The sequence below is a fragment of the Gobio gobio genome (genome assembly GCF_949357685.1).
Source record: "Gobio gobio genome assembly, chromosome: 12".
Lineage (NCBI taxonomy): Eukaryota > Metazoa > Chordata > Actinopteri > Cypriniformes > Gobionidae > Gobio > Gobio gobio.
Genome location: NC_137105.1, coordinates 41,825,393 through 41,840,283, shown reverse-complemented (window position 1 = coordinate 41,840,283; position 14,891 = coordinate 41,825,393). Strand labels below are relative to the sequence as shown.

Genomic DNA, 14,891 nt, shown 5'->3' with positions numbered 1-14,891 from the left:
CAGAAACTGTTCGGACCAATGAAATCATCAGGGCGGGCTTTAGACGATGATGGACAGATGATCAACAGTAACGTAATCATCCACGTCATCGAAGGCTCTTGGGTTGAATTTGCTCTTATCCTAAACGGAGAACTTGTTCGTATATGCATTCACCTTCACTATTTCTCTCAGAAACGATGATCGTGTTGGTAAGTACTCTGTGTATCCTTAAATTATTTTATTACTGGCAAAGATCGTTTACACTCATCTTTTTCTTGTAACGTTACTTAATCCAGCGTGCGCGCAAACAGGGTTTCCAAGTGTTTTTGCAATGTCGCGCACAATTGCTACTCAAAACTATAGCCCAAAACAATAACTTTCCGGGTGGTTCTCCGGAAAAAAATGGCGTTTGGTTGGCAAAATATGTTATTTTGGCAAGGTTGCCTGCTAAAATTCGCATTCCTGGGTTTATATAATCACATAATTGGGGTCGCTTCAACCCGCGGACATGGAGAAAAACACGGACTTGGTAACACAGTGCAGTTGAGTTCTGTTGACATTTGACAACTAACGTTACGGGTCGCTCCGTTGCTCTGATTGGTTGTGGGTCTATCCAATTGAGGTCTTTCCTGGCTCGGTTGAAACACGCCCCATAATCAAAGCTCAATGGAGCGGTACCAGACTCATATTCTGACTAGAATTGAGTATGGCCACGCTAGGCTATATATTTGTGGCAATAGCCAACAAAATGATCGATTTTTCTTTTATGCCAAAAATCATTAGGATATTAAGTAAAGATCATGTTCCATGAAGATATTTTGATAAATATATCAAAAAATTATTATTAGTAGTAATATGCTTTGCTAAGGACTTCATTTGGACAACTTTAAAGGCGATTTTCTCAGTATTTCGATTTTTTTGCACCCCCATATTCCAGATTTTCAAATAGTTGTATCTCAGCCAAATTTTGTCATATCCTCACAAACCATACATCAATGGAAAGGTTATTTATTCATTTATGATTAAATTTACCATTAAGACTTGTTTTGTGGTCCAGGGACACATTTCACAATGTTTTGGAGTTTGGGTTCCTTGCCACTGTTGCCTCTGGGTTGCTTAGTTGGGACACTGTTCACATAGTAAAGACAGTGCAGCACTTCTGAGTTCTACATCAGAACGCCGGCTCACTATTGGTCAACGCTGTTCATGTGAGGACAGCGACGCATGTGTGTGATGCTGACGCAGGAGCTGGCCAATAATGAGACAGCGTTCTAACATAGAACCCGGAAGTACTGCACTGTGTTTACTATGTGAACAGCGTAGGAGAATGACATGGAAGAGAAGAGATTGTTGAATAAAGTCGCTATTTTTGTTATGTTTTTTTTGCGCACAAAGCATATTCTTGGCGATTCATAACATTAAGGTTGAACCACTGGAGTCACATGGACTTCATCTTTACTACTTTTCTGGGCCTTGAGAGTTGCAATGACATTGCTGTCTACGGGAGGAACAGAAATCTCTTGGATTTCATGAAAAATATCTTCATTTGTGTCATATACGGGTTTGGAACTACATGAGGGCGAGTAGTTAATGACAGAATTTTCATTTTTGGGTGAACTAACCCTTTAGTATTCAACAATTTTATTGATTTGACTGCACTGACATTATTTGATGTGAACTGAACTGAGCTGGACGACATCGCTGTTTTTTTGCAGAACGGCTCTACAGATGAAGATAAACTAATTTAATAATTTTTGGTCTTTACAACAGAATTGAATAAACAGTGAACTGATTTCAGCTGAACGATGAAGCCGTTTTCTTTTAGAGCAGCTGTACAGCTGAAAGAACTGTTTGCATTATTGAATCATTTTCCTGTTATCATTGTAAAGCTGCTTTGAAACAACCAAGTATTGTATAAAGTGCTATATAAACAAAAGTGACTTAACTATATTACTGTTTTAGCTCAAATAAATGCACAAGAATATTCTTTCAAAAACATAAAAAAAACTTTACAGACCCCAAACTTTTGAACGGTAGTGTGTGTGAAATCCTAGCTGTATTTATATTAAAACTGGATCACAGAACATATGGTCGTGAGTATTTGTTCCCTGGCTTCTCACAGAGAACAATCAGAAAAAATGAACAATGATACACTGAGAAAATCTATCACCATTTTTTTCCTGATGACCTCAGTGTCAAGGCATCCAGGGATAAAAACAATACCATAGACTCCAGATCTTTGAAAGCCTCCTCTGGTATGAACAACTGCCATCCGTCCTCAATGACCTCAAACAGAGGACGGTAGAAGAAGGGATACATCAGGGACACCGAGTCCAGCGTGGACAGAGCCTGAAAGATGAACCATTAACCAACATGAACACTAACAGCATAAACTGAGAAATTAGGACATCCTCAGGTTATTATTTTTCCATTATTATTCTGCTTTATGAGTGAGTAACAATGCAGTCTTACCTCAATTGAGCTGGCAATATTAAGACACTCCTCCATGCCAGGTATGTCCAGCTGAATCACCCGCAGGTCTTTACACTTTACAATAATAGTTCCAAGGGATCCGACAAACCTGCGTACATTTGGTCAGTAAGACTTTTATGTTTTTGAAAGAAGTCTCTTATGCTCACCATAGCTGCATTAGTTTGATCAAAAAAAAAAAAAAACAGTAATATTGTGAAATATTACTACAATTTAAAATAACTGCTTTCAATTAGAATTTTTCAAATGTTTTTTTTTTTAATTGTAATTTATTCTTGTGTCACACAATCCTTCAGAAATCATTCCTATTTGCTGATTTGCTACTCAAGAAACATCTATAATTATTAACGTTGAAAACCTTGCTTAAAATCACAGTATGCAAGTTTCACCGCTAGAGCTCACTTATTTAAAGGGGTCATATAATGCCATTTTTGTACAAGTTAATATGATTCTTTAGTGTCTATTTGAAAAGATTGTAATATACTTTAATAAAAAAATTCTCATTAGTATTGTAAGAAAACACTAATTTTACCTGGTCAAAAACAGCTCTGTTTTCAGCAAGCCATTTCAGTGCATGTGACTTTAAATGATAATGAGCTTTGCTCACCCCGCCCCTCTGTTCTGTGGGGCGTTCGACACAACACACGTGGAGTGTTGCCTTGACAACAGTTGAGGGTATATTTTGAAGAAAGAATAGCAACGGGAGTCTCTGAGTGCAACCGTATCAATTTGAACCGGAGTCGGACCCGGAACAAGATGACGGCCCCAACGAAGTTCGACAATTAAGGTTTCTGACGTTTATAACGTTTCTGAATGGTTGGTTAACGTAATGTCACTTTGATCTATCTTTGTACTGGCAGGGTAGCGTAGTGAGATACGAATGCTATGTGTTCACTGATGTATACGTTAGTTCATTGACAGATTGTAGTGTTACCACGCTAACTATATCACCAGCGTACACAGTTTGTAATAACCATAACGCGTTGTTCAATATAAACGTGGGATTGTGAATTATATTGAGAAAGTCATACTGAAAAGCATGCTGTAATGTAACTTAACCTGTAAACTTTAGCCACATTCATCGTGAAGCGTGCAAGCGATTTGCAAAGATTAATATAAAGGTTAATAAAACGTTACACTCACTTCTTCTGGAGGTGCAGCAGGAACACGAATAGTTGGTAGCGATCCTTTTTTCAGGAGCAGCTTCTTAGCAAAAAACTTGCTTTATACGGACCCTTGTTTATAAAGCAGTCTGGTGAGAAATGATTCGCGCAAACATGAAAGCATTGACGTTGATCGGGGGAATATTCCCTTAGAAAGCAAAACTCAGCCACTGCGTCTTCAGCGGTTCGGATTTAGGAACATCAAAATGACTGCTGTGTTCGTTATTATACCCAAGAACAGAACACCACAATCGCTTAGACGCCATTCTGCTCCAGCGTATCAACAATGGCGGACTATGATGACAGCTCGCTCAGGGCGGGTCTGTGTTGAAACGCTGCTGTCAATCAACAATCTTGGGAGGGGCGTCCGACCGGGTCAGACGGCTCGATTTGAGACAGGGGAAACATATAAGGAGATTAAAAAAAAAAAAAAACACTGGATGGATTTTTATCATTATAGGATGGTTGTGTACAGGCACTGCCAACACACCTTTCCGTACAATCAACTTGTAAAAGTGCATGTACCATTATATGACCCCTTTAAAACAAAGGTGACGCCGTGAATGAGTGTGGAATCATGGGAGTTGTAGGCTTGCTCCATAGCCGATGGAAAGGGATCCGACAGACTCGGACAGAAATCACGTTCAAGAAGGAGCAAATGTATTAAAGTTACGGTGGTATGTAGGGCTGAAACGATTCCTCGAGTAACTCGAGTTACTCGAATTCAAAAAATCATCAAGGCAAAATAATTTACCTCGAAGCTTTGTGTAGTCCATTTAACTACACACGGTCATGTTGCAGAAAGACAATTATTGTGTGAGGACTAGCGCATACTAAGTAATAAAAAGTAACATTCTAAAAACTGCGGGTGGATGAGAGAATGTTTAAAACGCTTAAGACATTTGTGGCAGTTCGCGGAACTTCGCGCATCAGCTGAAGTGATACCAGCACTCGAAACACATAACCAGCATGAATGGAGTTTGCACATGCATCACCGTCATTGTGATGTGTATGTGAAACGTTTAATGGGACTTTATATACTTGATATTACCGAAATACACCATTAAAATATTCTCAAAGCTAAGCGCAACAAATAGCAGAACGAGCTGTAACCGTTGTGTGCGCTCCTGCTTTCAGAGCTGCGTGCTTTCATTGATTTGCGTAATTTAAATCCCACAGGCTATTTATCGCTCCTAACTTAATAAAACAAGCTGTGTTACTTTGATGAATGATTAGCTCAAAATGTAGATCTGTATGTGCAATGAACTTTATCTGAATTAAACACAAACACATCTCTCGCTTTTGCTCACGTTCTAGCGGTTACTCCTTCGTGTGTTGTAAAGGTTGTCGACCCTGGTTCCATTTCGCCAAAGAAGGGTTTTTAAAGCAACCCACTTCATTGTAACTTATCGGTTATGATAGCATTGCGCTTAACACTAAGAATGTGAATAATGTGACGATCGGGTGCGGATATCTAAATCAGAGAAAATCACAGGTGCGGGTGATGGTTTGTTTTTAACAGCGGATTCGGGGACGTTAGAGCTGATCCGCGCATCTCTAGTATGCCCATCTCTACTCTTGTTCTTGTTCCAAGTTTCCTTCCTGTCTAGTATTCTTTGCTTCTTACAAAAACCACAAAGTCTTCAGAAGACAGTAAAGGCTTGTTTCATACCTGAGCTGAAGCTGAGACTTGAAAGTTTCACAACATAAATGCAATGTTTAGGCATTATTATGTTACTATTATTTTGATTTATAGGTTGTAGGTTTAATAGTAAATAAAATAGATAATAGTAGTTTTACATTTATTTTTATATTTTTATTTACGATTTTTTATTTTATATATTTGTATTTGCATTGAATGTAATGTTGCAATTGAATGCACTAAATTGGTTTAGTTTTCACAGATATTAAAACTGCTGTCCGTAACTTATTTTGTGTTCAAGATTTACAAAAATTATATTATGAGAATGAGCAACATCCATTTTCCAAACCGTGTTTTTGTCTTACCCTGAATCACTACGGTACACTTATAATAAGTGTTTATATTGGGACTATTTCAGACCGGTCTGGTAGGAACCGCTGCGGAGGAGCACAGTCCCTGCGTGACTCGCCATAGACATAAAAAGAGAGAAGTAGCTCCGACTGCAATGTTCTTCCGCAAGACGCATGCAGTTCTGTTTATTAACCGTAAAGTTGTAAAGTTGCAGACTGCAGCTTTAATGTATGCAATTTAATCAATAAAATGTAAAATTTCCTCAAAAGGAAACAAATGAGTTGTTCATTTTAAGATACATGTCTTATTTTCTCTTGTATATTTAGTATCGCTCTTTCATAAAGAAAAAGTACTTCTTATCCAATTACTCGATTAAATCGAAAAATGGGTAGAATACTCGATTACTAAAATATTCGATAGCTGCAGCGCTAGTGGTATGAAGCAGGACCCACCATAATATATTGTATGATGGAGAAAGCTCTCTCTGATTATGCTATGTTACCCACTTTACAAAATAGTGTTGTCGCTGAGGCATGGTAAAAACTTTACCCGCAGTGAATCAATAAAACAAGCCATTCAAACAATAAGACTAACCGTGTTGCGCTGTATAACATTAGATTTCTGATAATAAATGTATATACAAACAGTTGCTTGCCTGTCTAATAAAATACATACTATATTAAAGCGTCTTTGGTTTTTCCATGGTTTCTACGGAAATCAAGGGTAGCGCGGATATGACATCATTGACAGGCGACGCAAGGACACGGTCCATAACACTGGTGATTTCTGCGGTCCATTAAACTGGGATTTAAAAGTTGTAAATGTTTGGGATAATGTAAGTACAGGTTAACAAAATATATTACATTGTTCTAGTGGTTTTTGGATATTTTAATCTAAAAATCTTACATATTGTGCCTTTAATATTTTATCTTTGATGAATATAAAATACAAATGAACAGCATTTTTTTTAAAAATAGAAATCTTATGTAACAATATAAATGTCTTTTAGGGCTAGGCGATAAAACGATAACGATATGTGTCGCGATAGACACGTAGTCAATTTCAATAAAAAATGCGTTCGATAATTTTTTTTCTTTTTCGGAAGAAACCAGAGGTTGCAAAGCAAGTTTGGTTGCGTGAACAAAGGAACTCACTCTCTGGTAACCAAGCAACGTAGGGAGTGACAGGCTAACAGCCAATAATGTATAATTTTGGTTGCGCCATATCGTTGTCTCGTGTTGGATTCATTCTTCAGTAAACAGAACCAGCGTGAAGTGATAAGTGGAAAATCAGTGCCGCAGCGAGCGAGGACATTGTTGATAAAACAGGAAAACAAGTCAGCTCACCAGTATGGCAGTTTTTTGGATTTTATAAGTCTGAACGTCTTCCCCATCAAGACTGGTCAGTGCGAGCCTCCGCTGACAGCGCGCGCGCCTCATTCGTTTGTGCTATTCTTGACTTTGGCTGAATCCGAAATCGCCCTCTAACCCCTCAATCACTACTCCCTACTTCAGTCCACTGATACAGTTCACTTAAAGGAGTGAATGAAAACAAGTGAGTGAATTCGGACAGCCGTTGTGTGTACATCAGCTGAGCACTCGTTCTTGCGGTGCAAAGTGGGATAGAATGAGTGCACTCAATAACGTCGACTATTGTTTCGGACACCACTACAAATGGCTGTCCCTTCAAATAATCCCCTATTTAAGGGTATAGGGGGCGATTTCGGATTCAGCCTTTGAAACTACATGGAGAGGTAATGTTACTCTGGATCAGTGCCTTATAACAAAGCAGTCTAAACGGTAACAGTTACAAAGAAATAACGGAGGCACTGCACCTTAAAGAGCACCTATCATGGCATTTAAAATGTTCCAAATATTGTTTTAGAAGTCCCCAACAATAGTTTTGCATGCATGCAATGACAAAAAAGACTTTAGTTTTCTTATAATATGCATTTATTTTTACCTGTTTTGACAGCGATTCTCAAATGATTCCTTTAGTGATTCACTTTTCAAAACCCCGCCTTTACGTGACGCTAATCTGCGGTGATTGGTCCGATGACCCAGTCAGTTGTGATTGGTATAGTCTGTGCAGATATTTTCAGAAACGGAGCGCCCATCAAAGTCTTATAGTGACAGTAATTTGTTAATATGTGTCAGGAGTTATGAATATGAAAACTGCGTCGGTACCGTTTGATTGTAATATGAGCCTCAGCTGATCTCATTCATAAAAAAAGAAGTCAAATTTCTAAACAGAGGAGTATTTTTTATTCAATACTTCCTCAAAATGCGCAGATGTCTCTTATGTGTTGTTTTCAATTCATACTGGCAGCCGGATGGCGCTCTGTGCACATGTAGTCCATATATGGTAAAGACAGACGAAGAAGATACCATGTGCCATAATAGAAGTCCATAATAAAAGCTTCCTGAGATCGCGAAACATGCAAATAGAGACATTTGAAGACTAATAAAACACACAATCGCGACGATGTATGGTTTGTCTTCAAGCCACTTAGTCTTCAAATGCTCATCCTTGGGCAGATGAAAAAAGTTTGCTTTTGAGTCGCACTTCAGAACACAGCGTCTCGTCGCCATGATGTTTTCTAGTTTTCACTGGCGTCTTGGAGCGCAATAAGTGGGCGTATCCTATTCAAATAACTTGACAAGTTGACGTCATCTAGTCAGAGAAAAATCTTCGGTCCTCTAACGATTCTTAAAAATGACTCTGAGTCGACTCTTACTTTTGAAAGAAAATAACTATATATACGGTGCACTGTCATATTTCAAACTTTGCAGGATGTTTTTTTTCACTTAGATCTATGTTACACACTACATGAAAAGTACATTTAAAAATTCCATGATAGGTGCTCTTTAATGTTAAGAGATAATTGTTAAGTGTTCATTGTGATTTTAGACTTGTGTTTATATTTTAATTACTTGAGTGTTTTCCATGCTTGTGTTGACATTTCTGCCTTTATAACTGAGGGGATTTTAATCAGAAGAAGGTTAAGTTTAAAATAAAAATTTTTAAATGTAAAATATTTTTCTCCTGGTCCTTATTTTAAATGGGTCATAAAACATATCAATAATTATCGATATCGACCGATATGAAACACTTATATTGTGATACAGTTTTCAGCTATATCGCCCAGTCCTAATGTCTTTACTGTCATTTTTAACAATTTAATGCATCTTTGCTGAATAAAAAAAGTCTTAATTTAATTAGAAAACTTTCCCAAACTTTTGAACGGTAGTGAAAAATAACATAAAAATGTTATGGCATTTTTACTAGTCGTCTCAGACTTTTGTACACAAGGAACCACACAACCTTTCAGTGTGTCAGTGGTACCTTTTCTCAATGGAGTCAATGTCGGTATGAAGCAGCCAGAGCTCTTCAGTGTTATCCTGGCGAGAGGACAAAATGAGGTGGTGTCCCGTCAGACACAGAGTTCCCTCCACAGTGGGCATGAAGGGTCGGTGGAGGACCACCCCATCCATACGAGGGGTTTTGATCAGCTCAGCAAACTCCATGATGCTTTGAGAGGCACAAGAAACCTGGGAGAGTCAATGGGACATGAAACAATACGGGGTGAATACTGTGATGCATTCAAAATACATTCATTACGTCTCAGTCTCGTTTTTAGGTTTGTTATTATTCTGTGATTTGTATTTATTTCTGTAGTAACATTCAGTTGTTTATTTAATTTATTTAGCTGAGCAATATCTTCGTACTACTGATAATAGGTTTGCTAATGTCTTGCAGAGATGGATTTGTTATGTGCTGAAGGCAGCAAAACAAGACGCAAGCAAAGAGACATCAGTACGAAACATACCACATTCGTCCATTTTACTTGAATGAGCATAAATTAGACATATACGTGTCTTTATAAACAATTATTTTAACATATTCAATGCATCTGTCCACCTTTCTCTCGGCTCGCTGTGTCATCACACTGAAATAATAACAACAGACGGGATTTGCAGCTTTGAGTCGCTCGTACTAAAGACTGTTCAAAGGCACTCGAGAGAAAAAAAAATGCAATGTATCTTTTCGAGAACAAAATGTGCATTATAAACATATATTTAGATTATATGGCAGCGGTAACAACAGCTTTTTTCTCACCTGACACCTCCACTTCCTTGTCTTCCACTCCTTTGTTGGATTTGACAACAGACCGCGAGCAAATTTGAAGCACTATCGCCACCTAACGCGAGGGAGAATGAGAACATATAAAGAGATAAGAGCGGAATAATCATATTTTGACTAAAAATAAAAATTATTGAGTGATTATTTAGATAAATATAACTATATATAAGTAGTTATATAAAATATAATATGTATAAATATAATTTCAGTGTTCTCTCCAGGTTTATAAAATATCTTGAATTCACCAGGAAAACATAGGCTATCACAAAATATTAGTGAGCTGGTCACATTTGACAAATACAGCACGCTAAAGTTAAATAATTTTAAACACACTAGAAGAGATGAGGAACAAGTTTTATATTTTGACATTGGGCCTATATTTGCCTGCCAATATATTAGGTAGGCCTACTTCTCAAATAAATAAATCAATAAAAATGAAATGCCTTATCTATATCTGTGGGATATTAATATTTTGTAAATAAACTGAATTTAGAATGCACGACAAGGATGCACGTTGACTCCACAATCAGGACTGTTTATTTTCATTATTGAACTGTGGACCGTACACTTGTGGAACTGAACAAACAGTTCTGGAACATATTCCAGGGAATACACACTTGCTTCTTAATGTTATTCATTAAACCTTGCAGGTGTTGCTGCAGAGCTGAAAGTTAAGAACACTGCTGACGGGACCATTTCTGGCAATTAGTATCCTACAACATCGAAAAAATCTTGCATACTTGAAATTCTGTAATGTTCATACACAAAGTCTTCTCGATGGATTTATGTTTTAATATGTACTATAATTTCAAAATAAAGAATAAATAAAATAAAAAAAAGTCTTCATGAAATTGACTGTTTTTCTTTCTGTGATATCTTGGTTCCGGGATTATTTAACTCTATTATACAATTGTACTTTAAAATCATTTTAATGATGAAATTAATATAATAATATATTTCTTTAACAAAGGTTTAATTGAGTTATTAAATAAAATTAATAAATAAAAAGAAAATAAATTAAAAAAAAAGAAAATAAATTAAATTAAAATAAAATATGAGATTTGGAGAATGGATCATTGAAAATCCTAATATATTGGTTACATTTTTGCACTGCATTATAATATTTCAAGCATCTTTGATTTGCATCATTTAGTGTTGACTTAAATATATTTTGTGAAGTGTGTGTGTGTGTGTGTGTGTGTGTGTGTGTGTGTGTGTGTGTGTGTGTGTGTGTGTGTGTGTGTGTGTGTGTGTGTGTGTGTGTGTGTGTGTGTGTGTGTGTACATGTGGTTTATCAGGACAGAAATGTGTATAATAACATGGGTATTACAACGTAAACATGGTTTATGAGGACACTTGGCTTAAAACTAAACTGTGGGTTTTTTCTGTGTGATTTTTTTCTGTGTTTTTGTGTGATGGGTAGGGGTAGGGTTTAAGGGTAGGTTAGTGTAAGGGGATAGAATATACACTCACCTAAAGGATTATTAGGAACACCATACTAATACTGTGTTTGACCCCCTTTCGCCTTCAGAACTGCCTTAATTCTACGTGGCATTGATTCAACAAGATGCTGAAAGCATTCTTTAGAAATGTTGGCCCATACTGATAGGATAGCATCTTGCAGTTGATGGAGATTTGTGAGATGCACATCCAGGGCACGAAGCTCCCGTTCCACCACATCCCAAAGATGCTCTATTGGGTTGAGATCTGGTGACTGTGGGGGCCATTTTAGTACAGTGAACTCATTGTCATGTTCAAGAGCACAAATTTGAAATGATTCGAGCTTTGTGACATGGTGCATTATCCTGCTGGAAGTAGCCATCAGAGGATGGGTACATGGTGGTCATAAAGGGATGGACATGGTCAGAAACAATGCTCAGGTAGGCCGTGGCATTTAAACCATGCCCAATTGGCACTAAGGGGCCTAAAGTGTGCCAAGAAAACATCCCCCACACCGTTACACCACCACCACCAGCCTGCACAGTGGTAACAAGGCATGATGGATCCATGTTCTCATTCTGTTTACGCCAAATTCTGACTCTACCATCTGAATGTCTCAACAGAAATTTTTCTTGACTCCCTGCTTGCTAGACTCCTGAAAATACTGAAATGGAATTAATTAACTGGTCTCTCAGCGCGATTGACAAGATTTTCTCACTAAGGAAGGGTGCACCGGGAGAACCCACCTGCCCGGACGGGACCTTCGCCGCGGGCTACACGCGGGACGCCTGGAACAGCTGGCAAGTCCTGTGCCTGGAAGTCCTGTCCGTGGAGGATGTGGAGAATTTATTCATAATTGGCATTATGATAGCGGGGTTCCTATTTCTCGGCCTTGGGATTGCCCTGACCTATCGGAAGATTGGTAAGACAGCTGCCAGTAAATTCACCCAGCCGCTGTCTGTGGAAATTAAAGAGTGCTTCGGGGATGTGTGACATGTGACATGGTGCATTATCCTGCTGGAAGTAGCCATCAGAGGATGGGTACATGGTGGTCATAAAGGGATGGACATGGCCATTGGTAAGACAGCTGCCAGTAAATTCACCCAGCCGCTGTCTGTGGAAATTAAAGAGTGCTTCGGGGATGTGTGTGACCGACTAAAGGTATTAGATCAAAGAGTGACACAAATTGAGGAACTGTATCTTAACATCTCAGCCCGGACTGCGGAGACGCAGGGAAGAGTGGGCTCCATCGGGGGTCAGGCTAGTGAACTGCTATGCAGTATGTCTGGTCTGACCATGAAATTGGATGAAATGTCCAAGTCCATTCATGAACCGGACGCTCGCCACTGACGCTGAGGATCAGAACGGATTGATCGATTACGGTCCGGAAAATTACAGAAGATCAGCTAAATGGATTAAGATATTGACCCCCTCCTTCCCTCACCCCAACGTCCAGCTTGTCCCTATCTCTCTCGGTTGGGAGGTCAGCTTGACAGCTGGGTCCTGCTATCTTACTTTCGTTCCCTGTGCACTGCCATATCTCCCTTCAAGGACAAGCCACCGAACTGAACTCGAAAACATCTTAAGTTATGGCTAACATTTTCACACAACACAGGACTCTTCAAGACTCTTACTTGCATCATACACACCTCACCCCCATCCCTGCCCCCATCCAACCGTCTGCCTCCCCTTTCCTCCTTCCTAACTCCCTTACTCTGTCCCAACAAAAAATCCCATCACGTGAGTACGTGTACTGTGTGTACTATGTATGTTTTGTTTGCATGTATGCTTTGCAATCTGCATTTCTTTTCTTTTTTCTGGAGAGCGTGTGGCGGCGCTTTAAATAGCTGCGGCTCGGAGGCTTGCTCCAAACTCATTTCGTTGCATTGTACTTGAACATGTGTAATGACAATAAACTTGAATCTAATCATCTAATCTAAATCGAGACTCATCAGACCAGGCAACATTTTTCCAGTCTTCAACTGTCCAATTTTGGTGAGCTCATGCAAATTGTAGCCTCTTTTTCCTATTTGTAGTGGAGATGAGTGGTACCCGGTGGGGTCTTCTGCTGTTGTAGCCCATCCGCCTCAAGGTTGTGCGTGTTGTGGCTTCAAAAATGCTTTGCTGCATACCTCGGTTGTAACGAGTGGTTATTTCAGTCAAAGTTGCTCTTCTATCAGCTTGAATCAGTCGGCCCATTCTCCTCTGACCTCTAGCATCAACAAGGCATTTTCGCCCACAGGACTGCCGCATACTGGATGTTTTTCCCTTTTCACACCATTCTTTGTAAACCCTAGAAATGGTTGTGCGTGAAAATCCCAGTAACTGAGCAGATTGTGAAATACTCAGACCGGCCCGTCTGGCACCAACAACCATGCCACGCTCAAAATTGCTTAAATCACCTTTCTTTCCCATTCTGACATTCAGTTTGGAGTTCATGAGATTGTCTTGAGCAAGACCACACCCCTAAATGCATTGAAGCAACTGCCATGTGATTGGTTGATTAGATAATTGCATTAATGAGAAATTGAACAGGTGTTCCTAATAATCCTTTAGGTGAGTGTATTGTATAAAAACCATTACGTCTATGATGAGTCCCTGACTGTACACCACATATTCAAGAATGTGTGTGTGTGTGTGTGTGTGTGTGTGTGTGTGTGTGTGTGTGTGTGTGTGTGTGTGTGTGTGTGTGTGTGTGTGTGTGTGTGTGTGTGTGTGTGTGTGTGTGTGTGTGTGTGTGTGTGTGTGTGTGTGTGTGTGTGTGTGTGTGTGTGTGTGTGTGTGTGTGCACGTGCATGCGTGTGTGTGTATGTGTGTGTGTGTGTGTGTGTGTGTGTGTGTCTGTCTGTGTGCACCTGTATGAATCTACAACAGCTCCTGCTGTAGTCTTAGCAGAATCCTGCTGGGAGCAGAGTGGCCCCCTGTTGAGGAGGAAGATGAGTGTTTCTTGAGCGCCGTGAACGATTACAGTCACTGCATTATTTAGCTCGAGTTACATGTGTGCCATGAACCCTACACTCCCCCCAAAAATATGCAGCTCCATTTGCTCTCATTAAAAATGCATACTGTTTGTGTGGGGGGAAAAACTCCCCTGACTGAGAGCTGATATATTTGCAGATGTAACTCGAGTGTTGTATATGGAGCCGGGCACACATAAGCATACATTTTCATCTCATGTTCTATCAAATCAAACCTCAACCTATAGCTTAACCTATCACATGGTTTTAAAAATATCTGTGAAGGCCTGCTTATTGTCATATGGTATATGATATGGAATTATTGTCTCTTTGTTATAAAAAAAAAAAAAATCCGGATGATACTGGTTCCACTATTATTGAACTGCATAATAACATTTCAAGCATATAAATAAAAATAAATAAAATTGATCAAATAAAATAAAATAAATAATCCGGATGATACTGGTTCCACTATTATTGAACTGCATAATAACATTTAAATAATAAATAAATAATAAATAAATAAAATAAATAAAAAATAAAATAAAATAAATATATATATTTTTAAATAAAATAAAAAAAAATCCTGATGATACTGGTTCCACTATTATTGAACTGCATAATAACATTTCAATCATAAAATAAAATAAATAATAAAATAAATAAAATAAATAAAATAAATAAAATAAATAAAATAAATAAAATAAATAAATAAAATAAAATAAA

At 38.5% G+C, this 14,891-nt stretch overlaps 1 protein-coding gene across 3 annotated transcripts in view; it reads right to left on the bottom strand.

The window, feature by feature from the left end:
• Positions 1-9,787, bottom strand: part of mtmr9 (myotubularin related protein 9) — a 28,838-nt gene extending 19,051 nt beyond the window's left edge. Inside the window, exons 1-4 of one of the 3 annotated variants that reach the window (XM_079831369.1) lie at positions 9,745-9,787; positions 8,971-9,176; positions 2,452-2,560; positions 2,203-2,328 (exon numbers count right to left, since the gene is read on the bottom strand). In XM_079831369.1, the coding sequence (XP_079687495.1) occupies positions 2,203-2,328; positions 2,452-2,560; positions 8,971-9,152 (417 nt within the window). In that variant the 5' untranslated portion in view covers positions 9,153-9,176; positions 9,745-9,787. Of the gene's footprint in view, positions 1-2,149; positions 2,329-2,451; positions 2,561-8,970; positions 9,177-9,546 lie in introns of those variants that run through there. The other 2 variants (XM_079831368.1, XM_079831370.1) reach the window with 2 other exon arrangements.
• Positions 9,788-14,891: the final 5,104 nt, after the last annotated feature.